At 48.3% G+C, this 25,617-nt stretch overlaps 8 protein-coding genes across 26 annotated transcripts in view; 4 read left to right on the forward strand and 4 right to left on the reverse strand.

Annotated features, from left to right (window-relative positions):
* Positions 1-186: 186 nt before the first annotated feature.
* On the reverse strand, positions 187-2,594 carry LOC6609342 (death-associated inhibitor of apoptosis 2). The gene is made up of 3 exons (XM_002033995.2): positions 2,090-2,594; positions 671-1,706; positions 187-607 (listed from the first exon to the last, which is right to left on the reverse strand). The coding sequence occupies exons 1-3, from the start codon at positions 2,459-2,461 to the stop codon at positions 519-521; spliced, it is 1,497 nt and encodes a 498-aa protein (XP_002034031.1). The 5' UTR covers positions 2,462-2,594; the 3' UTR covers positions 187-518.
* A 113-nt stretch (positions 2,595-2,707) lies between these two features.
* On the forward strand, positions 2,708-3,831 carry LOC6609343 (thioredoxin domain-containing protein 15). The gene is made up of 2 exons (XM_002033996.2): positions 2,708-2,815; positions 2,873-3,831. Exons 1-2 carry the CDS (start codon positions 2,788-2,790, stop codon positions 3,730-3,732), a joined length of 888 nt encoding a protein of 295 aa, XP_002034032.1. The 5' UTR covers positions 2,708-2,787; the 3' UTR covers positions 3,733-3,831.
* Positions 3,782-7,950, reverse strand: LOC6609344 (myeloid leukemia factor). Of its 11 annotated transcripts, none has more exons than XR_004361529.1 (6): positions 7,797-7,950; positions 6,924-7,144; positions 6,337-6,865; positions 5,579-5,773; positions 4,909-5,220; positions 4,381-4,470 (listed from the first exon to the last, which is right to left on the reverse strand). XR_004361529.1 is itself a non-coding variant. In XM_002033997.2 (5 exons), the coding sequence occupies exons 1-5, from the start codon at positions 7,850-7,852 to the stop codon at positions 4,350-4,352; spliced, it is 1,122 nt and encodes a 373-aa protein (XP_002034033.1). In that variant the 5' UTR covers positions 7,853-7,950; the 3' UTR covers positions 3,782-4,349. The 11 variants fall into 11 exon arrangements, 7 of the variants coding, with proteins under 7 accessions (XP_002034033.1, XP_032572617.1, XP_032572619.1 ...); XR_004361530.1 differs by having other exon boundaries at positions 4,384-4,473; XM_002033997.2 differs by lacking the exon at positions 4,909-5,220 and having other exon boundaries at positions 3,782-4,470.
* A 527-nt stretch (positions 7,951-8,477) lies between these two features.
* Positions 8,478-9,374, reverse strand: LOC6609345 (trypsin). The gene has a single exon (XM_002033998.2). The coding sequence runs from the start codon at positions 9,357-9,359 to the stop codon at positions 8,577-8,579; it is 783 nt and encodes a 260-aa protein (XP_002034034.1). The 5' UTR covers positions 9,360-9,374; the 3' UTR covers positions 8,478-8,576.
* A 1,245-nt stretch (positions 9,375-10,619) lies between these two features.
* Positions 10,620-15,006, forward strand: LOC6609347 (probable cytochrome P450 4aa1). Its single transcript, XM_002034000.2, has 4 exons — positions 10,620-10,813; positions 12,956-13,139; positions 13,208-13,591; positions 13,652-15,006. Exons 1-4 carry the CDS (start codon positions 10,796-10,798, stop codon positions 14,596-14,598), a joined length of 1,533 nt encoding a protein of 510 aa, XP_002034036.2. The 5' UTR covers positions 10,620-10,795; the 3' UTR covers positions 14,599-15,006.
* LOC6609346 (cytochrome c oxidase subunit 6A, mitochondrial) lies at positions 11,191-12,314 on the forward strand. Its single transcript, XM_032714665.1, has 2 exons — positions 11,191-12,174; positions 12,225-12,314. The coding sequence occupies exon 1, from the start codon at positions 11,836-11,838 to the stop codon at positions 12,118-12,120; it is 285 nt and encodes a 94-aa protein (XP_032570556.1). The 5' UTR covers positions 11,191-11,835; the 3' UTR covers positions 12,121-12,174; positions 12,225-12,314.
* The window catches only part of LOC6609348 (myosin light chain kinase, smooth muscle), a 41,166-nt gene continuing 30,489 nt past the window's right edge, over positions 14,941-25,617 (reverse strand). For 5 of the 9 annotated variants that reach the window (XM_032714645.1, XM_032714642.1, XM_032714643.1 and 2 more), the window contains 14 exons: positions 25,468-25,600; positions 24,314-24,482; positions 22,522-22,567; positions 21,591-22,462; positions 21,115-21,526; positions 20,489-20,870; positions 18,852-19,160; positions 17,920-18,194; positions 17,342-17,860; positions 16,940-17,281; positions 16,777-16,878; positions 16,544-16,721; positions 15,747-16,446; positions 14,941-15,369 (listed from right to left, as the gene is read on the reverse strand). In XM_032714645.1, the coding sequence (XP_032570536.1) occupies positions 14,996-15,369; positions 15,747-16,446; positions 16,544-16,721; positions 16,777-16,878; positions 16,940-17,281; positions 17,342-17,860; positions 17,920-18,194; positions 18,852-19,160; positions 20,489-20,870; positions 21,115-21,526; positions 21,591-22,462; positions 22,522-22,567; positions 24,314-24,482; positions 25,468-25,600 (4,813 nt within the window). In that variant the 3' untranslated portion in view covers positions 14,941-14,995. Of the gene's footprint in view, positions 15,370-15,746; positions 16,447-16,543; positions 16,722-16,776; positions 16,879-16,939; positions 17,282-17,341; positions 17,861-17,919; positions 18,195-18,851; positions 19,161-19,595; positions 19,720-20,035; positions 20,162-20,488; positions 20,871-21,114; positions 21,527-21,590; positions 22,463-22,521; positions 22,568-24,313; positions 24,483-25,467; positions 25,601-25,617 lie in introns of those variants that run through there. The other 4 variants (XM_032714644.1, XM_032714646.1, XM_032714653.1 and 1 more) reach the window with 4 other exon arrangements.
* On the forward strand, positions 22,717-24,325 carry LOC6609349. The gene is made up of 3 exons (XM_002034002.2): positions 22,717-22,935; positions 23,004-23,197; positions 23,255-24,325. Exons 1-3 carry the CDS (start codon positions 22,799-22,801, stop codon positions 24,289-24,291), a joined length of 1,368 nt encoding a protein of 455 aa, XP_002034038.1. The 5' UTR covers positions 22,717-22,798; the 3' UTR covers positions 24,292-24,325.

Consider the following 25,617-nt stretch of genomic DNA (forward strand, 5'->3'; position numbering starts at 1 on the left):
CTTAGCTAAATAAATAAATTATTTTAAAGAATCTTTGCAATTGAAACACAAATTTTTAACATTTAAATATACATTTATTGGAGAATGCATATAGTTGTGTGTAAACCATACTATCAGCGGCCTATAAACATGATCAACAAAAATACATACATGTGTTAATAAGAGTACTATAACAAGATATCTATGTGATCTGCGGTCGTGCCGGAGCATTGATACCCTTTTCAGTGGGAAATGGAGCTGCTCATTTATATAAGGTCATTTCAGCGTGCGTAATGTATGGTCTATAAGGGATGCGCTCGGACACAATGCGATAGTTAGTAACGACAACTCACAACCGTAGCTAATGTAAAAACGAATAGCTGCAGTTGGCCAATTACTTAGTAGACGATTAGTAGACGATTATATTAGCTAATCACCGGATAATTTGAACTTCGCTGTAGTAGTTTGTGTGGGTGCAATCAATCGATTTGCTTAACTGCTAACTAGCTGGTGAACTCTCAATGATGTCGATATGCTCTTCACGAAAGGAACGTGCGCACAAATCCCTTGATGTCTGCGCGGCACATGGGACAATTGGCTACACTGGGGGCGCACTGATTGCAGGTGGCTGTCGGGTTAACAGGAAGTTAGCTACAGCTCAAGGCAATCAAGGTATGGTTCAGGGACTTACCCAAGTGGCCACAGGGCAGGAACACTACGCCAACCTCCTCGTCCAAGCATACCTTGCATAAGCGTGCATCCTTCAGCTGGCGGTTTTCCTCCTCCAGCGACAGGTTTCCGTTCGGCGTGGCCACCGACATCTTTTGTATTTCGTCTGTGATTTTCGATATATTCGCCACTGCTTCAGCTGCCTGTGGTTTGGCTGGGATGGAATCGGCCACCGGTATTGGTACAGATGCCGCCTTGCTGGTGGTGGCCTGACATGGTTCAATAAAAGGAGCACTTGGCTCCGGCGGCTCGCGCACCTCCAGTGCAGCTCCTGCGCCGGCATCGTCGAAGATGTCATGCAATAGTTCGTCCAACGTAGAGAAAGCGGAGCCGGAACTCAAGAGCTTGCGCTGGATGGCATTGCGCACAACTCCTCCATCGATACCCAAGGCTAGGGCCTCCTTGGCCGGCGCTTCATCCATCAGTACGTCTGCTTGGAGCGTTGGAGCCGGAGCAGTTGCTGGCGGGGATCTGGCGTTGGCAGCTGTTGTCGCGAGCACTTCTCTAACATAGGCTGGACCCTTGGCCAGCAAAACGAACTGACACTTTGGCGACCACTTGGCGTGTTCGAACCACGGCTCGTCCTCCTTCTGCCAGGAGCGCAATCCAATGTTGCAGTGGAAGCAGCGCACCTGGTCGCCTATTTTCTGATAATATAGGCCAGCCTGCGCCAAAGCCGAAGCGGGCTGAATATTGGAAATGGGCCAATCGTCGAAGGTTCTCAATCTGGCGTCCACGCAGGCGTACTTGGGACGCAGTGGCAGAGTGGTGGGCTGGATGCCCAGCTCATCCAGGTTCTTCCCGGTGGCAAACTCTATAAGGGGGCCCATTTGCACACGAGGGCATTGGGGAAAGAAGCGCTTGTGCTCTTCAAAGGCGTTGTCGTTCTTCTCCCACTTGGCAATCACTCCGTTGCACCAAACACACTTCACGTGATCCAGACGCTTCAGGTAGTAGAAACCTGCCTTCGCCAGAGCCTGCGGCGTGATGTTGGGATTCTACAAAGGAAGACGTTTTAGCTTAAAGTTGAACTAGCTTATTCAGTCATTAAAAACATTTGAAATTATACAATGCAATAACTTCATTTGAAGTTCATAATGACATTTGTATATCTTAATTTAAGCTTAATTTCGTAGGATTGATTTTCAATTAACATTCAGCTGAATTGAGGCAAGACAAGAAATTTCTTGTTTGTATACAAAAATATCAGTGATACTTTCGACCGGGATTTCCCTGGCCTCATTTACGCTACTTTTTAACTACGCAAACATATGTACTTACATATGTACTTATAGTGATCTTGGAACTGAAACTATAGTGATTACAAAGACCCGCTTTGGTGAATCACCAGAAGCGAGCGACACCAGCTCAGGGTACTCACCGGCCAGTCCTTGAAAGTTACCAAGCGATTGGCCTCCAACAAGAGATCGGGACAAGAGCAGGACTCCGGGCTGTCCACTACGCTGTTTCCCTCGTTGTCGCTCTCCTGGCTCCTGGGAACATTGCCGCAGTGATTGGGAGCCAGAACCATTGAGCAGATGGGCGAGGAGCGGCGATGGCGCTCTGCCACCTGATCGCCGTACTCCCAGCGGTCGATGCGCACGTGGCAGAAATGGCACTCGGCCTCCAGCCAGTTTCCCGTGGCAAAGAAACCATTGGCGACCAGATCCTCCGCGGAAACGGGGGCATTCAGAGGCCATTCCCCAAAAGTCGCCAGGCGAACGCTCTCCAGCTCCATGCACAGCTCCGTCATCGTGGCGCGTTTGATTTGGATCCGAATGGATCCACCAATGATGTAATGCCACCAAGGGAATCACCAGCGAACGCAGACGAAAAAGAAAATAAGGTAAGGTAAAAATATAAACTTATTGTAGCGATGTAAAAATAAGCATCGATGATTTTCGATACATCGTCAATGTTTCATCGATAAAATACCAACCTAATGGGCACTGCTTACAAAAACCAAGGCAAGCAGTTTACGTTGCTATTCGGTATATCCAATCCCAAGAAGTTTCCAGGTATTTAACGAGTGCCATATAACAGCCAACTATTTCAACAGCTGTCCAACCAACGGATAAAATGAACAAAAATCTCTTGTTTGTATTTTGTACGTTATTTATTTATATCGAGTTCTTCAAGCAGTAACATTGTACTACTTACACAGTGCTCTGCGCCGCGCAGGGCCAGGCGGAACTCTCCGGACTACTAAGTGCCCTCCAGTATTTCGGACTGTTCTCAAATTTGACGGTGCATTCCCTGGGAGTTTCGCGGGGCCAGTGCCATTATAGCTTCGAAACCTTGCTGGAGGAGCGACACACATGTGCCCCGGATGACGAGCACATCTTGCACCTGAACCAGCTGCCTCCGGTTCGAAAGCCACCTTTCATGATGAAGTGCCTGCAGCGGGATATGGAGAATGAGACAGCATCCGAGCCGGAACTGCTGATAATGCGCAGTGCCAAGGATATAGTGAATCTGCTCAAGCCCATAGGCAATGCCACCAAGCGCCACGAGCCGGGCAACTGTGTACTTGTCCATTTCTGCACCGCATCCAGCTTGGAGTGCGCTCGTGTGGCTTCGATGGTGAACGTGCTGCCCCATTTCTTTCCCACGCTACCCATCGCCTATGTGGATGCCTATGAGTTTGGTCGTTTCAATGCAGAATTCGGCATCGTTTCGCTGCCGACGCTGATGCTATTCCACCAGGGCAGGCCGCTAATCAAATTCGAACCCGGGTGGAAGGACTCGAAGCGCAGCTTTGCCAGTTTCATAATGAGTCACACCAATATGAAGACTGTGAATCCGCAGGCTATTGATCCGATCATCCTCACCCGCGCAGAGATGGAGCCGCTGTCTAATAATCCCATTGTGCAGACGGATTACTATTTAGGCTTGGCTTGGGCCTTTATTCTCGTCTGCCTTGCCAACTTCCTGCGTCAGACGGCGCTCTGGAAGCAGCTGGTGGAGATGGTGCAGCGCAATTGGCGGGAATCCGAGGAGACGCACATGGAGATGGTGGACTAGTCAGTTAATACGTTTAATTCTCTATAAGTCGCATAGGTAGAACACTGGATTTACTATTATAATGTAATTACCATTTAATTAAATTCACGTTAACATTTACTTAGGCCTTACGAATTACATGTATTTGGGGAATTGGTAATTGTTGTTTTCTATCGTTCGGAGCCTTCAAATCAATTGTGTTCATTTGCACACTAACTGGCATCCATAATTTAAAGCTTAGTGGCTAACAAAATCTAAAAACTTGAGAATTAATCAAATAATTCAAACTTATGATTACGATTTCATATATATTCCATTACTTTCATTGAATTTTTCGATTAGGTGTGAGAGAGTGTGTTTTAATGATTCCGGCGTTGAATAGTCACATTTGTTTTAAGCAAGTTTAAGCAAATTGTTCTGTATCCTGCGTGCACATCAATAGCATCTTGAAGTTGTACATTTTTTAGTGTTGCGTTGTGGTCGACTCACGCAGGATAAGACAGAACTGGTAAAGAATTGTGTGTGTTAAAAATATTTAAATTATTTTTTCTGCTATGGAACAGTGCCAAACGCTTGCTTCCTAGTGTTTTTGAGTGTGCGATGCGGAAGATGTTGGCATACAGATGATCACGCTTCTACTACTTCTTCTTGCCGCGCTTGCCCGCCTTGTAGGAGCTGGCCGCTTCGTCCTCCGTGTGATTATGTTTTACGGCACGTTGTTGGCGCCTCGGATTGGCGGCATAGGGATGTGGATGTATGCTGCTGGCGGAGCAGAAACAAATGTTCATTAATTAACAGAAACGATTCATTAGAATAGGCATAATACAAAACAAAAGGTACACATAATAATCATTCGTACAAGGCCAATTCGAACGCAAGTGAAAATTTATTAACAGGAAGAGAAGGTCAAAGGGAGCATTGATGGATGATGTGGGCAAGCGAGTGATGGATTCGTAGGATTCGCGCATTGTGTCGTTTAGTGGTGGCGCAGCAACAGCAGCAGCAACATAGTTCAAATTTTGATTATCGTCGATGGCCAATTGGGCGTCGCGTAGTGTGATGGTAAATCGTCGAGTGTGGCTCTCGCAGATTGTGGTCTACATGCTATACGGATAGGCAGGCGATGCTCTTTCGGGCGGGTCAAAATGCGAGTATGCAGACAGAGATTTAGATGTGTATGGGAAGGTGCGGCCTTACACGTAGCTAGCGGCCGTAGTCTTGAGCTGCCGGCACGGCACGTAGATGTGGTGTTGCTGCTGTTCGAAGTTCGAAGTACTTGTGGCGATGAAGCGGAGCTGAGCTGAGCGGAGCGGATCGTAGCGTTGGTGGCGCCTTCGGTTAGTAGAGTGCATGTAGTTACGTCGAAGACAGCCGAATGTCGAGTGTTTCTCGTTGTTGACTTGATTACTTATGATATTTAACTGGATTAGCATAGGTTTCATTTTATGTATTTGGTACTGTATCCGCTTCTACTTGCGGTGGTACCGCGAATTATAAATACGCCAATCTCTGCATGATTTGGAAAGTACAAAATGTTGATGGAGAAGAGAAGAGAGAGCGATATGTCGTTAATACACTTGGGTAAATGGTATATTACAAGATCAAGATCGTTGCTAACCATGAAGTCTATGTAGAGTTCGAAAAGAATAAGCAGTATTGGTTTCAATAAATCATGAACGTCGTTGTTACAAAAGCATGGTCAACCATTTGTCGGACCACAAAACCCCGGCATCAAACTTCGGCTGTCCGAAGACGTTTTTCGGTTAGGACTATACAAGCAGATAGAAATGAGGTTCGAAGCTGACATAGTCTATGTAACTAGGTTAATCCCGCATTGCCGGCTCCTGCCGATCCCAACTGAACAAACCTTGGAGAAGTGGACACCGTAGCCAGCGGCGATGATGGGGGTGTCCTTAGTGGGCGGCGCGGCGTGGCCAGGCTATGCCCATGCCCATTTCGCAGGTACGAACGACGAGAGCTCACGTAGTTATTGTTGTTTCCGTTGCTTGTATCGTAGGTTGTTGGCGAGGATGTTGGTGCTGCTGCTGTTGCAATGTTGCCACTGCGTCGATGTCGTAGGTAGTTGTCGTAGTATGGAATCGAGTCGAAGAAAAGTTGAAAAAGATTACAACAATACTTTTGGGGATCGGGACTATGCTAGTTGGCGATCCAGTTCAATCAACGCGAAGCATTTGTACGTCGTGAGTGGGTGAGATCATGGCGAACGAAAGGAGTCGTGGGCAAAACGAAAACTGAACAAACGAAAGATGTTGAGAGCTTAAGTTGCCGCCTACCTCTGTGCATTTTATGATTTCGATTCGATATTCGTTTCGTTTGAACGCAGTTGGGAATGTAATTAGCAGAAATTTATAGTATGCAATTCTGTTTCTGTTTTATCGGATAGTTAGTAAAATATACTGTATTGACTTTAGATTTAGTAATTATATCTGCAAGTAAATACAAACGTTTCAATTTAGCAACAGTTGTGTATGAGGAGGTGTGGTTAGTTGGGGGAATCTTCGGATCGGGCGGGCTTCAGCAAATGCTAGTCGGCTAATCCTACACAATCACGCGCACGGAACAGGGACTCGGGTGTGGATGTGACGTTAATCCCTTCTCACTCACCTGTTCTGCGGTGCCGTTGGTGCAGTGGAATAATGGCGTCCCGCGGCGGAGCGAACCGGTTGCTGCTCCTGGATTACACAGTCATCATCATCGTCGTCGTCCTCCACCGGCTCAATGGTCAACGTCGAGGTGTGTGCCGCTGGACGGGCGGGCATAATGGCCTGCATGCCACCACCATGATGTCTGGACTGCACAGCCCCGCGAGAAGCGCGCGATGTAAACTCCCTGTCAAACTGCTCGGCTTCTTCCTCCTCCAGATTAATGAACTCCTGGCGCTCCTCCAGTTGTCCTGAGCGCATGTCCTGCTCTTTCTCAATAATGTGTGCCCGCTCGCCAATGTGGTGACCAATGGCCATCTTCTTCACTCCAGTGCGCGAGTCCTGCACCGTCTTGCGGGTCTCACGAACGCCTCCCGGTCCCGTCTTGGTACTAGTGCTGGCCTGGTAGATCTGAGGACGCCCATCGGGACCCGATGACATGGTCATCACGGTGCTCTGGCAGAAGGATGCGCCTGAATTGGCACCAATATCTGAAATACAATTGTTTTGCATGGTGCTCTTAACGTCAAAAGACCATTGAATACTTACCAGCATTCAACAGGCGATTAAAGTTTGGCATCATGGGCATACCAAAGAGTCCCATGGCTGGCATGGCCGGCATCTGCGGACGCTCCATGAGAGCGTTCTGCTGGAATCCCTGGTCAAAGGGCGAGACCTGCATGAAGGGATCGGGCATGAAGCTGTTCATCAGGCGATTCATCGAGCGCATCTGCATGTTCATCGCGTTCATAGTGTGGTTCATGTGGTTGCTGCAAACGAGAGATGAGTAACTTAGTGATACTTGACTGATGCGCGAGTTACTGGAGCTCCATTTGTGCACGGGTACTGACTGATTTGCTTTTACGTTTTCGTTTCATTTTAAACTGAGCCGAAATTAAGTTTCAAACAAATCCAAACTGAATGACTTGTGGCAAGATATTGAAGCACAGTGATAAAGGCAGCGTAGCCTACGTATATACATAAAATAGGGTCTGATAGCCTATACATGGGCCACTTTGCGGTTGGGCCTTATCTAAAGGCCCAGTGACAGTGCGAAACCTTTGAAATAACGTCTGCTAGTGGATTTTCCCCAATTCCATTTCCCTGCGGTCGCTCGATTCAAATTATCGATTATTACGTCTTCACTTCACGCATGCTGCACACACACACACACACAAACCGCACACTCCGATGGTTACTGTTAATTTTGGCACGCTATTTATTGCTAATTTTTGGGCACGTAAATATGTTTAATTGGCCTAATTGTGTGCCTATGCGCCGATTATTGATTTACACCTTTTTTTGCGATTATTTGGCACGCCCCAAAAGGGCTTCGTTAGCTGCACACGTATGGAAATAAATGGGGCTTCTGCGGGGCGAGCCGCATTTATTTAGTTTTTTTTTACACCATTTGGTACTTACTTCATAAGGCCGAGATCGTCGTCGAAATCGCCCATCAACGCTCCGAATAAAGACATTTTTGTGGCTTGTGCTGGCTTTCTGTTGCTCGAATTTTCTTCTTTCCGTATGCAGAATTTTCACGAATATTTTCTTTGTCAGTGTGGCTGAATCTTACTGGCTTAAATACCAGAGACGTCTACCACCAAAGTACATACTAGCTCTGAAAAATACCACATGCCGTTAATATTTAAAAACAGTATCTTCTTATTTATTTGAATTTTTTAAGATTTAAACAAATGTAACTTGAATACGTTAAACTATATGCAAACGGTAAATTACTAATATTGTGGATATTTAATTGGATAAATCCAAATATAAATGTCACAAATAAATAATTTTGATACTTCAAGCCACACTTACTTATATTTCAAAATCTTAATTTCTGCATTGAGTTATTCTAAAATGATGCAATCAAACGACTTCGTAAAGTATAAAATGTATGGTTAGTTGTACGTTTTCCCTACCTCCAGATAAACTACCTTTACCTATGGCAATTAGATAATAATTTTATTTTTAAATAAATCATCGAGAATGGCTTATAGATTCCAATGTAATGGTCAGATAAAAAATGTTTTTGATTAGAAAAACAAGTTGAAATGAAGAGTTAAACGCCGTATATTAATTAGTAAATATTTTATAAACTATGTTTTCTAAATGCTCTTTTGATATTTATTATTGTGGTAAAATAATAATTTGTTTGATTAATTTGTTCGCCTTGTGCTTGTGAAGCTATCCACATTTTTAGAGATATGCCTCCGCCTGCTCCTCGATCCAATCGATATGGGAATTGACGCTGGTGTAGACACCCGGGAATCCTTCCCTGCCGCAGCCCACGCCCCAGGACACCACACCCACCAGGACTCCGTCCACGGCCAAGGGTCCACCGGAATCTCCTTTGCAGGTGTCCTTGCCGCCCTCCAGATAGCCGGCGCAGAGCATCTCATCGGTCACCGTGTAGTCCTTCGTCAGATATTGGGCACCGCAGGTGCTCTTCTCGACGATCTGCAGCTCAACGGCGCGCAGCATGGCGGGCAGAGCTTCATCCTCTTCGGCCCGCTTGCCCCAACCACTCACGACGGCGTGGGCACCCGACGGCGGAGCCTCCAGGGCCACAGCAATGGGTTGCACCAGGGCGGAGTACTCCAATGGCTCGCGAGTGATGATCAAACCGATATCATTCACATACGTTTTCTTATTGTAACCGGCATGGGGGATCAGCTTGCTGACCTTAACGCCCTGCTCCTCCAGATCGGCAATCGAGTTCTGACCAGCCACGATCCGGATGTACGAGGCATAGCGTCCCTTGATGCAGTGGGCGGCAGTGATGACGACCCGTGGTGCATAGATGCTACCACCGCAGATGTGGAGCAGCATGTAGGTCTCCAGGCGAACGGACACCTGGTACGGATAGTCAGCGATGTCCGCCTGATCGCCACCAACAATGTGGGTGCTTATGGAGGCGGAATCCGTGGGGATTACCACACCAAGTGCAGCCAAAAGACACAAACCCAAACGTAGCGACATGGTTAAACTTGAAATGTGGTTCGATTTGGGCCTCTTATATAGGGCTGGAGTAGCCAGCTTATCACTTATCACCAAAATGGCGAATCTAGCGATCATCCATGATTGGTATTTTGGATTTTCATAAACTTCTGCAATGATATCGTAAAGTTTATACGACTCGCAGCTCAATTCGTTTTATATCCATTATAAACTGGGCGGTGGTCTTCTAAAGACCCAACTGGACAGAAAGCCAACTGGACAGCTAAGGTGAACCCAAATGGGGATTATCAGCAAAGCGATCCGTTGAGTCATCGATCGACTCTATTTCATTTGCCACTGAACTTTACTCGTCCCGAATGACGAAGACGTCTAGTCGAAGCTCCATGGAATCGTGTCTTCAGATAAGTGGTGTCGGAAAAGCAGTCTGGGATTTATTTACCATATTAATCGGTGGTGCACGAGAACCCGCAGCAAAAGTACAAGAAGTGGTAGTCTAATCGTGCTGATTGGCATAATAATAATTACTAATAATATTCTTACTGATAATAACTCTTAATCAGTAACCAATGCGCTATTGGATTTCTAAGATTTCTAAACCTATAACGCAAACGATCTTAACTGAATGATGAATGAATGAATAAGAAACCTTATTCGTTTGTGTTCAGTAAACAATTGAAGATTAGCAAAGGTTAAAATTTCGCGGAAATAAATCCCGAATATATTTTGTAGAATTTATGATGACGTTAAAAGCACCAGTAAATGTAAATGTGCAAAATATGACGACTACACTGTAAACATAAATGATTGATGTAATCAACAACGTGAAGAGGCCCGTCTGCGCCATTTGAATATCCGCTCAAAGTTCGATCCACTGGCACGCGTCTGAAGATCTCCCGCTGACTTCCCCCATTCCCACCACTCCGATCGTTGAGCGCGAAGTGCCACTGGCAACCCAAAGGGTCTGCCATTCCATGGAGGAGGAGAGGTGCGTTGGATACATCAAACAAGCAGCAAACGGATAATTGATTGCCATGCCACTTGACAGGGGGCATCCAGCATCCAGCACCATCTCCACTTCTAGCTACTTAGCACTTCGAGTGCCGACTAGTTGGCAATTACTACCTATACTCGATACACTCGGGCATCTAGCCGATACCGATTTGGTGATTCGGGGATGCGGGTATCCGGGGACTCCAGCGACGTAGCTAGCACGTACATCATTTTCGGCGGCGTTCAAGCCGAGCTTGATCGGGCCAAATCGGTTATAAATAGACGCCAACCGGCGGAGGTCCCGCACTCGTAGCTCATCAGTCGCCGGATGTGACTCTGGCCAATAAGACCAAAATACGGATATACTCCAAATCGAAGTGGAGCTCACTAACTTGGTCTATGTGTTGCTTGTGGCAAGGACTCTTGTGTGAACGATTAAAGATAAAAAATACAAATACGTGACTAAAATGTTTGTGGAAAAAGTGGTGAGTGAAAAAAATATAAAAATTTTTAAACGCAATTTGTTGTGAATAAAAAGGATTACTCACAGCTAAAGTTAAAAAACGAAAAGGAAAAACTTTTAAGTAATATGTAATATGGTGTTTATTACGTTTCTGATTTTTTAAAGAATTTTTATAGAGTTTATAACGTGTATTTCCTAAAGGATCGCAAATATTAGAGAATTTTTGAACCTAAATTTTATTACCTATTCATTCATTCATTCATTCATATTCATTCATTACTAAAGTGAAATGATTTAGGTTTATAACTTTTTATTTAATTATCATTTATCTATCAATGAGCAATGAAGCATTTTAAGTAAATATATAAAATCTTCAGCTTCAAGTGCAAGTTTTCAATTATATTAACCCACCAATTTGAATAATTTAATGAAAATCACATTTTCAAGTTCAAGTTTTGAACTAGATTTGCTCACCAATTTTAGTAACTTTGCTTGCATTTGAATCATTTTTAACCGCAATCTCAATGGATCGTTGGATTTGGGCGGTCTTGGTGCCTCGACAAGCAGCCTCTCGTTTGGGAAGACCATTATGATAACTTATGGAATTAGTGGGAAATTATCATGATGTATATCTATTAGTGGCCAGGTGCCAATTGGCAAGCAAACACGGCGCGGGTTCTGCACACCTCGCACCATGGATGGATGGATACGCCGTGTCCAAAAAAAAGCTATAGAAACTAAGAAATATTCGATGAAGAGGAAAAAAAAAAGTAGAAGTAGCCGCTTGGAGCGGAGCGCAAGCCTTCTGGACGCTTCAGCGGTTTCTGGTCAAATATTGGGCTGATTAAACAAAGATACGCGGGTTGTTGGACCTTGTGGCGCTGGCTCGGATCCCCTTGAGAGTTCCTAATTGCGACAATAGTTTCGGGCAGCAGGCGTGGGTGTTACGGATCAGATTCAAATCGCCACAGTACGAGTATTCAAATTCAAGCTAGCTAGCCATCCAGCCAGGCATCAGAATAAGTCGAGTTATTGTGCGGATACATGCCAAACTTTGATATCCGGCTCATGGGCAATATGCCCGCCAATACCGCTGGTCTGTGGAAGCGTGTCACCTTCCTGCTGGCCCTGCCGGCCATCGTCCTGTGCGCCGCGAACGCCTTCACCGGACACAAGCACGTGGATCGGGAGCCGTTCGCCAAGTACGAGTACTTGAGGCGCCGGACCAAGCGATTCCCATGGGGAGATGGCAATCGCAGTTTGTTCCACAACGCCGAGGTGAATGCCCTGCCCGAGGGCTACGAGGATGAGGTTGCTGAGGAGGATTAGCAGCGCCCATTACCTATTATTTTACTCTTTAACTTAGTTTACTAGGAACCGATGGTAAGATCATTCCTGCTGCTAGTTCCCACTAAATGGCATGTCCCCCATAGATTTTTGGATAAACTTTATGATGACCAACTGCGATCGTCTGCCGATTCCTTGCCCGTAATAAATTAATCATTGAGATCTGAGTCAGTTAACCAGCCGGTGGTTTCACTTGGCCCTGAAGCCAGTCGCATTTGGCTAATGGTGTTGGGGCTCTCACTCTCGTCCAGAACCAAACAAAGGGGTTTTTTTTGGGGGGGTAAGTGGAGGAAGGGTGTGGGAAGTGGGCAACAAAAGGCTGTCCCTGGATTTTTGGCCGGTGATCATCATTTGTCATGTTTTGTGCTCATCGTGTAACCTGTTGCACCACGAAACATCGACGCGAATGGCCCAAAAAAGAAAAAAAAGCAAAGCAACACGTACACATGGACGGTGTGGTGCTTTAATCGATCTTATGGATACACACACGTACCTATAGCATCGCCCATACGCCGTGTTGGCCCAAGCAATTCACACCGCAGTTAGATACATAACTTATACTTTCGTTGCGATTACGATAACGTGTGTTTGCCGAAAACTTGCGACACGCGGCAAGGGCAAGTGCTCGCATCCAAGTTCGAATGCCTAAGTGCTCCAAGATCCCCCAGTTAATTAGACTCCATGTGAGCGCAGTGCGTAGCTGATGAAGTGCGTTCAAGAGCTCCGCGTTCTCGACAGCAAACCAAATATTGACCTAGGCGGGCAATTATCCACGCGACTTGACCCAATGCATCTGCGTTTGCTTTCGTCCCCACAGCTGGAGCGCACCACCAATTTGGAGCTGTGCTCCATTCTGATCCTCCTGGTGATCAGCCTGAGCATCTACACATTCTACGCCACCCTGAACACCTACTTGAGATCGGTGCTCCTCTCGCTGAGGCTCACGGGTCCGCCATCGCTGCCATTTCTGGGCAACTGCATGCTGGTAACGGATAAGGACTGTAAGATCCTTGGAGAAACCTTTTCGTGAAGGATATCTTTCAAGTTAAATATGAATCCCATTTCACAGTGATGCGCAGATGTGCCGGCAAGGCCTTCGATCTATATGGATCTCTGGTGCGGATCTGGGTGCTGCTGTTTCCCTTCTTTGCTGTCTTGGAGCCGGAGGATCTGCAGGTGATACTCTCCTCGAAGAAGCACACCAACAAGGTCTTCTTCTACCGGCTGATGCACAATTTCCTGGGTGATGGTCTGATAACCAGCAGTGGCTCCAAGTGGAGCAACCATCGTCGGCTCATCCAGCCAGCGTTTCATCACAATCTGCTGGAGAAGTTCATTGACACCTTTGTGGATGCCTCGCAGTCGTTGTACGAGAATCTGGATGCCGAAGCCGTGGGCACGGAGATAAATATTGCCAAGTACGTGAACAACTGCGTACTGGACATACTAAATGGTGAGTCTTTAGGGGATTAGCAAGCCATAATTCCTCACTTAATCCCTGAACGACTTGCAGAGGCCGTTTTGGGTGTGCCGATCAAGAAAAGGGGTCAGGATGTGGCCATGATGGAGGACTCGCCGTTCCGCCAGGGCAAGATCATGATGCCTGCGCGGTTCACGCAGCCCTGGCTGCTGCTGGACGGGATCTACCACTGGACCAAGATGGCCAACGATGAGCTTAACCAGAAGAAGCGCCTCAACGACTTCACACGCAAAATGATCCAGCGACGTCGCCAAATCCAGAACAATAATAATGGTAATAGCGAGCGGAAGTGTCTGCTGGACCATATGATCGAGATCTCCGAGAGCAATCCGGACTTCACCGAGGAGGATATCGTCAACGAGGCCTGTACCTTCATGCTGGCTGGCCAGGATTCGGTGGGTGCCGCCGTGGCCTTCACTCTCTTCCTGCTGACCCAGAATCCCGAGTGCCAAGATCGCTGTGTCCTGGAGCTGGCGACCATATTTGAGGACAGCAATAGAGCTCCCACGATGACGGATCTGCACGAGATGCGTTACATGGAGATGTGCATCAAGGAGGCACTGCGTCTGTATCCCAGTGTCCCGCTTATTGCCCGTAAACTGGGCGAGGAGGTTCGCCTGGCGAAGCACACATTGCCCGCCGGCAGCAACGTTTTCATCTGCCCCTATGCCACCCATCGTCTTGCCCACATCTATCCCGATCCGGAGAAGTTCCAGCCGGAGCGATTTTCGCCCGAGAACTCCGAGAACCGTCATCCCTACGCCTTCTTACCCTTCAGCGCTGGACCCAGATACTGCATTGGCAATCGATTCGCCATCATGGAGATCAAGACCATAGTGTCGCGCCTGCTGCGTAGCTACCAGCTGCTTCCCGTAACCGGAAAGACCACCGTTGCGGCCACCTTCCGGATCACGCTGAGAGCCTCCGGCGGACTGTGGGTGCGCCTCAAGGAGCGCGATCATCCGCTAATCGAACATTGATTCCCATTGAACTAAGATTACTGATCCTGCGTTTCGTAACATTAACTTTAATTAGTATGGTAAATATGTATATAAATCGATACAATAATTTAAACACTTAGCTTCCTCTAGCCTAAGTACAGTTCCCTCTGACCGGAGGGAGTGCATCCGCTTGAATGCAGACATACATATGTATCCTACTGTGAGTGGGTGTGTGTGTGTGCGGGTCTGTGGATTATGGATCCGCGATCCAGGTTGCTGGGTGGGTGGGATGCTGATCCGCAGTCGCATTCATATTCGAGTGTTTCGTAGAGTTTCTCTGGGGTATATATATATTTTTTACTTAAACAATGCTATATCTGCTATATCTGCTTTATCTGTAATAAAGTTATGCTCGTCGGCATTTAACCGACTTAAACTAGGACGTGATATGCTGCGTTTCGCTATTGAATCGCTTGATGAGACGTCGCGCGCGTGATTCGCGATTCGTCTCCGCCGTGTTCCCATTACCATTGCCATTACTATTGCCATTACTATTGCCATTGCCATTGCTGTTGCCATTTCCATTGCCAGTGCCGGTGCCCCTCCCATTGCCCAAGTGCCGCTGAGCACTGACCACCGTGTGCTGTTGGGCAAGACGCTCGGCCGCCTCGCGGACACGTTGGCTCATCAGCCGCGTCGGCGTGGCGGATCGCTGGGGCAGCGGAGAGCTGGGCATGGAACGCACCTGGGGTGGCTTGCCTTTGCCAGATCCACTGGGTGTGCCTCTACCGCTCCTTCCCGACTCCTCTGCTGCAAAGGGGAAAACAATCAGGCGGTTAGTCAAACGTTTGTTTTCAAGAACAAGCCCTAAACGGATCCTAAAGTCATATTTATGATCATATATGGAGAGTTAGGTTTCAGTTGGCAGGACTTTGGTTATCCTATCATGCTAAAATATCCTTAGATTAATTGTTTAAATAGGTGTTATTTCAGATAGCTGAGCTTTAGTTAAGTTAAATTCATAGAGATCGTTTGATTAGAAAGCTAAAATCAGTTGGTTTTAGTTGAGCGTTCTATGAATTTCGCTAAGTTTAAGTAACTTTAAGATTATTTTAATGTTTTTAATTATAGTTCAAAGAATCCTAGCAAGACTTCAAGATCCGTTTGGGGTCACAAGCAAAGATTACTTCTACTGATGCGTCCCACACTCGCCACCTTGGCTATTTTGAAGGGCCCAAAGGCAAGCGGAGGTTTGTTAGCAGCGGATGCAGATGCAGAAGCAGGAGCAGGGGACACCTGGAACCTGTCCTTCAGCTGGGACACCTTCAGCTTGGACTCACATAGGAGCGGCTTGACCTGGGGCTTGGACCTGGGTTTCTCCCGCGCAGCGCTGTCCTCCAGTGACTTCTTGCGCATCTTGATGGTGTTGGTAAAGTCGGAGCGCATGATGGCCTCGCCCTTGGTGGGCAGCTCCAGGCTAACGGGTTGCTCCGTATCGTGCACCACCGTGGGCAAGGTGCTCGCCTTCGCTATAGCCTCCAGTTTGGATTTGGCCAGCGAGAGTAGCAGCGTCTCCTGGGCTCCACTGCAGTTGGAACACTCACTGTAGCCTGAATCACTGCGTTCACTGCACTGGGATTTATCTCGCAGCTTGAGAACGGTGCGCTTCTCCACTGGCGGCATCTCGCCGCTGAAGTCATCCTCCTCTTCGTGAAGCGATGTCATCTGGGAGCTGGTTCCACCCCCAATGGCACTGGCGGTCAGCATGCCCAGACCTGATATCGATGGCCTTGGACTGCTCAGTACTCCCATAGCAATGGCTGAGTTCCTTCGCGACACCGACAGATTGGCCATGCGACCCAGAGCACGGATGGCATTTCCGGTTTTCTGGATTATCAGAAGCAGGAGCAGCAGGAGGAGCAGCAGAAGCAGCAGGAGCAGGGTTAAGATCTTTGGGAGCAGCGATCTTGAAGCATTTACTAACCTGCCACTTGCGCCGAATGATGAACTTCTTCAGCTTATCCGTGCAGATCTTGTTGTTGCTGAGACTATCGTCTGGTCGTTGGCTCAGCCACTTGGACTCCAGGCATTGCTGGGCGGTCAGGCGGTCCTCCTTCCGGTGGACCAGTAGCTGCGAGATGAAATCCTTGGCCTCTTGCGAACTACGTGAAGTGTATTTAGGATTAAGGAATCTTGGATAAAGATATACCAACTTACACGCAGTCGAAGGCCTCGTCATCGTAGTCGTAATCCGCTCTAGTTATATTCGAGAAGGTTTCCACATCGGTATCGCCCATGAAAGGCGACAGACCCGAGAGTCTACAAAAATAAAGTTAAAGTTAATCCCATAGAGATAATATGCTCCAAATGCTCCACTTACAGCACGTAGCAAATGACGCCCACACTCCACATGTCGGACTTGAAACCTATGGGCTCGTAGCTAATGATCTCTGGTGGTATAAACTCGGGCGTTCCAAAGAGAACCCGGACGGGTGCTTTCGTATCCAGTCGTTGGGCCAGACCAAAGTCAATGATCTTGATCTGGTGGCTAGTGCGCGTATGGCACATTATGTTCTCCGGCTTCAGATCGAGATGCACCACACTCTGGCCGTGCATGTAGGCCACGCCATCGCAAACCTGGCGCAGGAACAGGATGCAGTCCATTTCGGTCAAGGTGAAGTCATCAGCCACCACACGTTCGAATAGTTCTCCGCCAGTGATGCTAAGGAATTCGAAAACTGGTCAATGGTGATCCTCTAAAGATATGTGTAGTTATACTCACTACTCCATCACCATGACAATCTCCCTGGGACTTTCGAAGGAGGCAGCCAGCTGGAGAAGCTTGGGATGCTGCAGTGCGCGCATGATGGAGATCTCCTCGAGCACCTTCTGCCGATCCTGCGACTTGATGCACTTGATCACCTTGGCGGCCAGCAGCTGTTCCGGCTGACCGCGTTCCTGCACCTTGTAAACGATGCCAAATCGTCCCTTGCCCAGCTCCTCGATGATCTCGAAGCGGGATTTGAAATCTCCACCAGACTGCACGCTAACTGTCGCCTGTCCGAAACGATCGCTGGCATCAGATGATGTGCTCCTCTGTGGCGTATTGGTTATCTGTACCAGTTCGCTGGCCTGGCCGGGTGCACTGCGTCCATGGATATTCTCGGCACGCACTCTGAATCGGTACTGCCTCTGCGGCTGGAGGTTCTTGACGGTGTACGCTAAGCTGTCCACCACTCGGGTCACCTGCTGCCAGCTGTCCTCATCGCAGTTCTCATCGCCAATGGTCTGCATCTCAATGCTGAAGGAAGGCGGCTTGTATTAGCAATTTGAGTGGAAGTGTAAACAGTTGATACTCACATAAAACCTGTGATCATACAGCCACCGTCGTAGGGTGGACCACACCAGGCCACTGCCACGCGATCTGGACCCAGCGATACACTGGGCTGGCCACTTGGTGGCTCCGGAGGACCTTCCACTGCCACCGAGGCAGCGGCTGCCTCCACGCCATAGTCGTTCATCACCTCAACCGTGTACTTGCCGCTGTCGTCCGCCGAGATGTCCGTGATGTAGAGCGTCGACTGTTGGCTCGTCGTCCGGATCGTCACATTGGAGCTCTCCACAATGGGATGACACTGTGAAGCGAAGAAAGAGATTTGTGTGAGAAGTGCATAGATTACACTGGGAAACAGGTATAAGCCTAAGTTTCCTCAATACATTTTTGGAAATATACAAATGGTATATCTTATTGTTTACGTAGCCTGAAGTGTGAAAACAAGATAAATTCGGCTGTCTCTTCAAGATTAAGTTATGAATGACGTATAGCTCAATTTGGTGCTGATTTGTTTCGCGTGCATCGACGTAGTCAACCTTCGTTGGTGCGACTCGCCCAGCATTTGCGGTTTGCAACCATTACGTAGACTGGCTAGGCAATCGAAGCAACCCAAGCACCACCCGAGCAACCCAACTGGCCCAGCAAACCCAAGCGAACAACACCGCAAACTGATCGTGACACAGTCACCGTGGAGCGAGAGACCTGGGCTCTGCCCAAAAAATGCCCAAAGGCGACACAGTGGGGGCTATCGAGATAGGGTGCCAAGTGGGCTTATGGCAGATAAAGAATGTGGTATATGGAATATGGATCCGTAATCCTCTGAGCTGCCTGCTGCCTGCTTCATCCAAATTAGGTCAAGATTGCACAACACCAGCAGACCAGTTATACCATAAGCCGAGTACCGCCTCATCGAGATGTGTGGCTATTTATATATACAGGGTATTATGTTTGTACTCACCGCCTTGTACCAGATGACTTTGGTGCCCGGGAATGGCTCGTAGCGAACGCTCAGCCGAACATGTCCACCGATCAGGGCGGTGCAGTCCTCGGGGCGTGTCAAAATGCAGCTTCTGGCCGCCAGCGAGGAACTGGAGCTGTTGCCCCGGATGGCGGGCAGTACCAGGAGGCTGGTGTAGGTTCGTGTGGTCGGGATTCGACGGGACTCCGCCTGGGGATGCTTCACCTGCAGACAGATCTCGCCGCTTCTCGATGCGGTCACGTCACGCATGCGCAGAAGCCGAATGCCGTTCTCGGGATAAGACTCCAACTGGAAAAAAAGAGGGAGGATATATGTGCAAAATTAGCTGAAAATCGCACATGCACTGAGACAAAAGCTTGCCACTTATTTTTGTAATTACGTTTCAATTCAAGAATTATTGTTTTTTAAGTGAGCCAAATTATTGTGCACTCTCGAAAGCTTTGTTAATTGAAATTTTATTGGAACATAAACATTGTTGATTGAAATCTTCTGATAAACTTTTTGTTCTTCATAGAGATGATATTAAAAACCATTTGAAAAGCTAAATTATTTCCATTTGTTGCTTATTAAGCTAAAAGTGCAACATACAAAAAAAAATAGCTATGCTTTGGATTATATGGTATTATATATATATATATATCTAAATATATTCCATGTAGCTACTTTGAGCTGATGACTTATTAACCAACAAAACTTTCAACTTTTTCACGAACTACTGGTTACTTTTCTCGCGGTGTACGCCTCGCTCGCATGGGTAAACAATTATATACTGTGTGCACAAGTGTCTGGAGAGGGGGAGCGATCCGAATCCGAATTCGAATCCGGGCGAACCGAGTCCGGAGCAAGGTGCTAGTGCTGGTGACGCGACGCGGATCGGACTGAGGTTGCTATAGAACTGAGCGACCCTCTCCGTGGCACGCACCAATTAAGCGAGAAGCGGGAACGGATGGGAGCTACAAACTACGCCACGAGCGGAATTCCATGAGCGGACGAAGCGGGGTGATCGTGACAATGACACTTTCACGCCCGCTCTCATTTTCATTGGAGCACAAACGACGCGGCGTTCCTTATCGAATGGGAATGGGAATAGCTATGGGGGCTTATCATAAACCGAACGCCAGCGATATTGATACTTGCAATCCATTTGGCTCGCCATCGCCTACCTGTGACATCTTGTCACGCCCTTGTGCCGATCGATTGGGATTCTGATTCGGTTTGAGCCGGGCTCTGCGATTGCCCTATCATCTGGATGGGGTGGTGGGGTGTGTGTGGCTGAGATACCGATGGCACCGCGATGTGCACCGCTCGAGCGCCGATGAACGAATGAATCCCGGGCAGCAACTTCGTTGGCATGCAGCTCGCATCTTTTGGCAGCTCCTCCTATGTGCGGCTTATGCAAATGAGCATGCTCTCTCCCAGATTCGGGTCGAAATGTACATAAATATATATATGCACAATTATTATTATTGTTTTCGCCGCCAAAAGTGCGAACAAGCAGCCTGCGGCAAGGCAAGCGGTGAAAATGAAGAGCACTGTTTTTGCTTTCGGCTTCGGTTTTTTTTGGGGCCAAAAAAGACACCGTTCCGAAGTTTATTACGTTTATTACGCATACGCACCGTCATGTTAAGTGAGTCATCCGGCTGGGCTAAAAGCTGGCCATTGAGATACCAGTCGGCTTCCGCATCGCAGGGAAAAACACGGGCGTAGAAGAGAGCTTCATCGCCGGATGCGCAGACCACCGGAAGTGGCGTCTTCAGCAGCTGGACACACTCCTCGTCCTGGCCACGAAGATCCCGCTCCAGGACGCACAGCTCACCGCTGCTGCTGCAATCGCATCCGCTGTTGATGGCGCTGCAGATCGAATGGTAGTCGAAGGTGGCGTCGGAGTTGGAGTCGTTGATGTCGCTGGTAAACACCTGACAGCTGTAGGTGCCGGAGTCAATGTCGAAGACGTCGTTGATACGCAGGCAGAGGCGTCCATTGCCGTGATCAATGTAACTGCAGTGAGCAATGAAAGTGCCATAAGTATGGGCATAGTTCGCATTTTGGTGGAAACAAAGGGAACCCATGCGCTTTTGTTATTCAATCCAAGCTGAACGCTGGAAATTGAGTGCTTATAAAACAATTTAATAATGTTTTTATAACTAATTATGAACTCAAGTTATTACAACTTAATATGCTTCAATGAACGAAAGATTGAGATCATTTAAAAGTAGTGAAGATGCATCCATCAGATACTCACTTGAACTCATCGCTGTCCGGCAGAATCTCGCCATTTCGCAACCAAACGTAGGTGTAGGGCTCATCGCAATCGATGGAGCAGCACAGATCGATCACCTCGCCCTCCAGCGATTTTGTAATCTCGGGCAGTGGTTCCGTGATGACAGCACGACGCCTGGGAATCTCCGTATTCGAGTCGTGGAAGGTGACTGTGGTGGAAGTGATGAGGGGATCGTGGTCGCCGCTTATGATGCACGTGTACTGGCCCTCATCCTCGTGCGTCACATTGTCCACTATGAGCAGGGCCATCGAGTCCTGCAGCAGGATGTGAACTCGTTCCGAGGCGTCCAGCTCCACGTCGTTGTGATAGAATCTCACCGAGGGCACCGAGGAACCCCGATAGCCACTTGCCAGAGCCATGCGTCCGCCAATTGCTGTGGGTGCCAAGGTATCAAATGAATTAGTTAAGCTGAAAATTGGGCAAGGAGCAGCACCCACCTGTGGATGGACCCATGATGCGCCTATACAAGTGGGCATTGCGGCGGGAGGATGAGGCACGCACGCTGCGCACCGAAGGCGATTTGGAGTAGCGGGAGCTGCGGATAACGTCCAAGCGAGCGGTGGCCTCAATACGCCCGAAATCGTTCTCCAGCGTGACGCGATACAGGCCCGCATCGTCGAAGGTCACCTCATCGATCTCTATGATGCGTAGGTCATCGATTTCCTTGACGGCAATGCGCGGCGTGGGTGTCACAATCAGGCCATCCTTGTCCCATGTCGCCCACGGTGTGGGATGTCCGGAGATGGCGCACTGGAAGCGCACACTGTCGCCCTCCTCGACGACGCGATTGTAGGGAATGGCGAGAAACTTGGGCGCCGTAATGGCGTTCCGGGCATCACTACGCCTGCGTTCCGCCACGCCGGATAGATCGATGCTGCTGGTGCGGTATGAGAGGCGCAGGGGAGAGAAACTTCTGGCGGGCGTGGATCTTGGCGTGGAACGGGGAGTGGAGTGGGCGGATAGCAGGCCACTGGGTCGCGCTAGCTGACTGCTCAGCATATTCTCCTTCTCCTCGGGCACATCCACAATAATGCAGGCGGAGGAGAGACTGCGACCCACCGAGTTCTTGGCCACGCACGTGTACTCGCCCTCATCCTCCGGATACACGCGCGGTATGCTCAGCGTGGCCTTTGTCCCATCGAAGGACATCACGTAGTCTCGATCGCTGGGCACAACATGCCCATCCTTTTCCCAGATGATGAATGGCTCCGGATCGGCCTCAACGTGGCATTCCAGCGATATCGCATCCCCATCGCAACAGCGCAGGTTTCGCAAGTTGCGAACGAATCGGGGAAGGGTCTCGATGTTGCTGATTAATTGTTAATGCTTGTTAATGACAACATATCTTGATAATAAGCTTGAACTTACCCATGTCTCGTATGCACTTTATCCATGCGGCTTTTGTTAAGTATATCTGTTGAAAACAAGATAATATACTTGAGCAATTTGACTGAGTAAATAAATATTGCATTTCGAAATTGGCGCCCATTAAACTGCTTGCCAAGCAGTAGTCGTACGTGTCTTGGCTAGTTCTGTCAAGAATATAAGAATCTATCGATAATCGATACCAGCTGTGGCCTAATGTTTATTTTTAGCACACCATAGAATTTTCATCTTTCTGTACTCAAATTTTGATTAAAATTAAATGAGGGGCATGATCATTGTGCCCATGGACCTGGAACCCGGCTTCCGCAAAGCAGACATACACAATATACCTGCTCTGAACAGCGGAATGGTGTACAATTTTTGCCTATCCGGCGCCTCTGAGAAATCAAAACAAATGTGAGTGCCATCCCTTTCGCACATATATCTACTGTGTATTCTATTAAAAAATGATTTTCTGCCAACAGACAAACGGATAGAAATGATCTCCTGACGGATTACGTCCAGGTGCGCAGACATGGCGACGTGTGCGAACTCAAGGCACTCGTGTTTTCTGCCACCGACTTCGCCAACACGGTAACGCACGCCAATGTGGCGCTCAAGGTCGTTGAAAGTGCGCAGATGATCATGGACGGGCAATGCAGCCTGTGCACCGCAGCATGTGAGAATGACTTTATTGGCCACAATTGTCTAGTTGCTAATCTGTAGTTTATTACAGGTACTTGTGCCCACATCGTGGCCTTCACCTTCTGGCTGCTAAACAAGAGCACAGATCGAAATCCCTCGGCTGTGGTGGAGTTTTGGGGCCACGAGTTGGAAAATCTGGTGCAACCGGAGCCCACAACTGCTACTCGAATATGTGATATAATACCCAAGGATGAGGTGCGAATGGAGAGCGAGCTAAACTCGAAGGAACTTAGCGCCAGCGAGGGAGAGGCTTTCCTAGTGACCATTCTAAATGAACTGGCCGACTGTGGCAGGGACTCGGCGCTCTACCGGCAATGTGTGGAGACCACCGATGAGTTCGAGCCCATGTTCGTACACCATGTGCTGCTCCGAGCGAATGAGTACAATGTCGTCGATCCGCCCAGCTATGTGCAACACATGGAGGCACAGGCACATACGGGAATTATCGAAACTCTGTACGAGGCAACACGAAACAAATACAAATCCCGATTGTGGGTGGAGGTGCAGTATATGCGCATCCGTTGCTCCATGATGCAAATGATCATAAACCGCAAAACTTCCGAGGATGACGATCAAATCTTCAATATGATGTTTTGCAAAGGACGTGACAAGAATAACGAGGATCGGGTGCAGCAAAAGGAACACAAGCGCTTCATATTGAAACAGACTGAGAAGCTGGAGAACAAGAACTACTTAGAATGCGGTCTGATCCTGCACGAGAGCTTCCCCTTCCTGTGCGCCGCCCCTGATGGCATCACGGACGATCACATTGTCGAAATCAAATCGCCCAAGACTGACGAGGACTTTGAGAAGTACCTCGAGGCACGCGAATCTATTGCACCCAAGTACATGGCCCAAATACAAATCCAGATGTTTGCGGCGAATGTAAAAAAGGCGCTCTACTGCGTTCTAAGTCCCACGTTCGAGAGCAATGGAGCTCTACACTACGTTTGGGTACAAGCGGATCCGGAATTCGTGAGCAGTTTGCTGAGCATGGCCGAAGACTTCTGGCGTGACGTGGTCTTTCCCCGCCTATTGAATATCTACCCCCAGTGCCCAGGTCAATAAATAAATGCATTGTGCTGCTTACCTTTAGCGAATATTTGTAGCGATATTACAGCCTTGGCCTCGCCATGGCAATTGCTGGCTATCACGGAATAGGTGCCGGTGAAATCCAATTTGGCGCTGGGTATCTCCAGCCTGTACTCGGGTCCGCCTCCAATTCGCCGGAAGTGTGGCGCGTCCTTGTAGTACTCCGGCTGCGGGCGAAAGAAAACGTTCGGCGATCAGTGGGTCGAATTGCTCAAGGTCACGTCGCGATGTGCTTGGACTATAAGGACTTGTTGTGCGGCTGTCGCAGATCATGAATCACGACTGTCTTTATACAAATGTCGATGCCGTTGACGCTGACTCGACCGACGTTGTTATTATTGTGTTAAGCTTATGGCCATATAAGCACAAAATTCAGTTTCGAGACTGTCGAATAGGAAAACTGGTAATGGGTATACGTTGCCCACCCTGACCTCCTACTCCTCCTGCCTGCCTGCTCGCTCGCTTCCTTGGTCGACTTCGTGCGCGACAGTGGCTAATAATATTTTTTTGTATTTTTTTCCTTTTTGGCTTGCGTAATTGTTTTTTGTGCGAACAAGCCTGTTATTTGATATGGGTTGAACTTGAATTAGTTTGACAGCGAATCGGATTTGTAAGATCTGTCTGAGTGCCAGTGGTCTTGTATAACGCCGTTGCACCGTTTCAGTATGACGCACTTGTCCGTAATCCGAGCCAGCTGCCCCAGCACCCTATTCACTCTATTCTTCACGTGCTTTTGTAGCCACTTTGCTTGCGGATCGGTTTCTGTCCGCCTGGTTACCTCTGAGAGGGATGCGATGCTCCGCTTGTTTGGACACTTTGTTCGCGCTCGCGGATCAATCAAAAACGAATTCTATCCGCGCGAGCAACTGAAGCAACTCGAAAAAAAAACGTTCTACTAAAGTGTCTGGCCCACTGGGAGTTACCTATTTATAGTTAACGCGAGCGGAAGTTAAATTCGAACTTCCTGATGCCGGTAGGGCCCACGTTGCTGGTTCACCTAAACTTGAGGCGCTGATAAAGCAACGGGTTTGCAATCGAGAGAAGGTTGTGGATGGAACGACCCACATTTGCTGACGCCGCGAATGCAACTGACTAACATCGAGCTGCGCATGTGCAACAAGCCAGTCTCGCCATACGTCACCAAATACTCACATTTAGAAAATCGCGCAGCCAAACGACTTCGGGCTTGGGATCGCCGACCACCTCGCAGAATATGATGACGTTGTCACCCTCGTAGGCCTCGCTGGATCGGGGCTTGACCACAAACAGGGGCTCCTTGGAATAACTAGGGGGGAAAAAGGA

Source organism: Drosophila sechellia, chromosome 2R (assembly GCF_004382195.2).
Source record: "Drosophila sechellia strain sech25 chromosome 2R, ASM438219v1, whole genome shotgun sequence".
NCBI lineage: Eukaryota > Metazoa > Arthropoda > Insecta > Diptera > Drosophilidae > Drosophila > Drosophila sechellia.

Bases quoted from the DNA above. Each gene is read 5' to 3' on its own strand.
- LOC6609342 (XM_002033995.2), bottom strand. From the start codon at position 2,461: ATGACGGAGCTGTGCATGGAGCTGGAGAGCGTTCGCCTGGCGACTTTT. The intron at 1,707-2,089 runs GTGAGTACCCTG...CTTCCTTTGTAG, and splicing joins TAACTTTCAAGGACTGGCCG to AATCCCAACATCACGCCGCA. The intron at 608-670 runs GTAAGTCCCTGA...TTAACCCGACAG, and splicing joins CCTGCCCTGTGGCCACTTGG to CCACCTGCAATCAGTGCGCC.
- LOC6609343 (XM_002033996.2), top strand. From the start codon at position 2,788: ATGAACAAAAATCTCTTGTTTGTATTTT. The intron at 2,816-2,872 runs GTACGTTATTTA...CTACTTACACAG, and splicing joins AAATCTCTTGTTTGTATTTT to TGCTCTGCGCCGCGCAGGGC.
- LOC6609344 (XM_032716726.1), bottom strand. From the start codon at position 7,852: ATGTCTTTATTCGGAGCGTTGATGGGCGATTTCGACGACGATCTCGGC. The intron at 7,145-7,796 runs GTAAGTACCAAA...TCTCGTTTGCAG, and splicing joins GACGATCTCGGCCTTATGAA to CAACCACATGAACCACACTA. The intron at 5,774-6,336 runs GTGAGTGAGAAG...ACATCGACGCAG, and splicing joins CCAACGGCACCGCAGAACAG to TGGCAACATTGCAACAGCAG.
- LOC6609345 (XM_002033998.2), bottom strand. From the start codon at position 9,359: ATGTCGCTACGTTTGGGTTTGTGTCTTTTGGCTGCACTTGGTGTGGTA.
- LOC6609347 (XM_002034000.2), top strand. The intron at 13,140-13,207 runs GTAAGATCCTTG...CCCATTTCACAG, and splicing joins GCTGGTAACGGATAAGGACT to TGATGCGCAGATGTGCCGGC. The intron at 13,592-13,651 runs GTGAGTCTTTAG...AACGACTTGCAG, and splicing joins CGTACTGGACATACTAAATG to AGGCCGTTTTGGGTGTGCCG.
- LOC6609346 (XM_032714665.1), top strand. From the start codon at position 11,836: ATGCCAAACTTTGATATCCGGCTCATGGGCAATATGCCCGCCAATACC.
- LOC6609349 (XM_002034002.2), top strand. From the start codon at position 22,799: ATGAGGGGCATGATCATTGTGCCCATGGACCTGGAACCCGGCTTCCGC. The intron at 22,936-23,003 runs GTGAGTGCCATC...TTCTGCCAACAG, and splicing joins TCTGAGAAATCAAAACAAAT to ACAAACGGATAGAAATGATC. The intron at 23,198-23,254 runs GTGAGAATGACT...AGTTTATTACAG, and splicing joins CAGCCTGTGCACCGCAGCAT to GTACTTGTGCCCACATCGTG.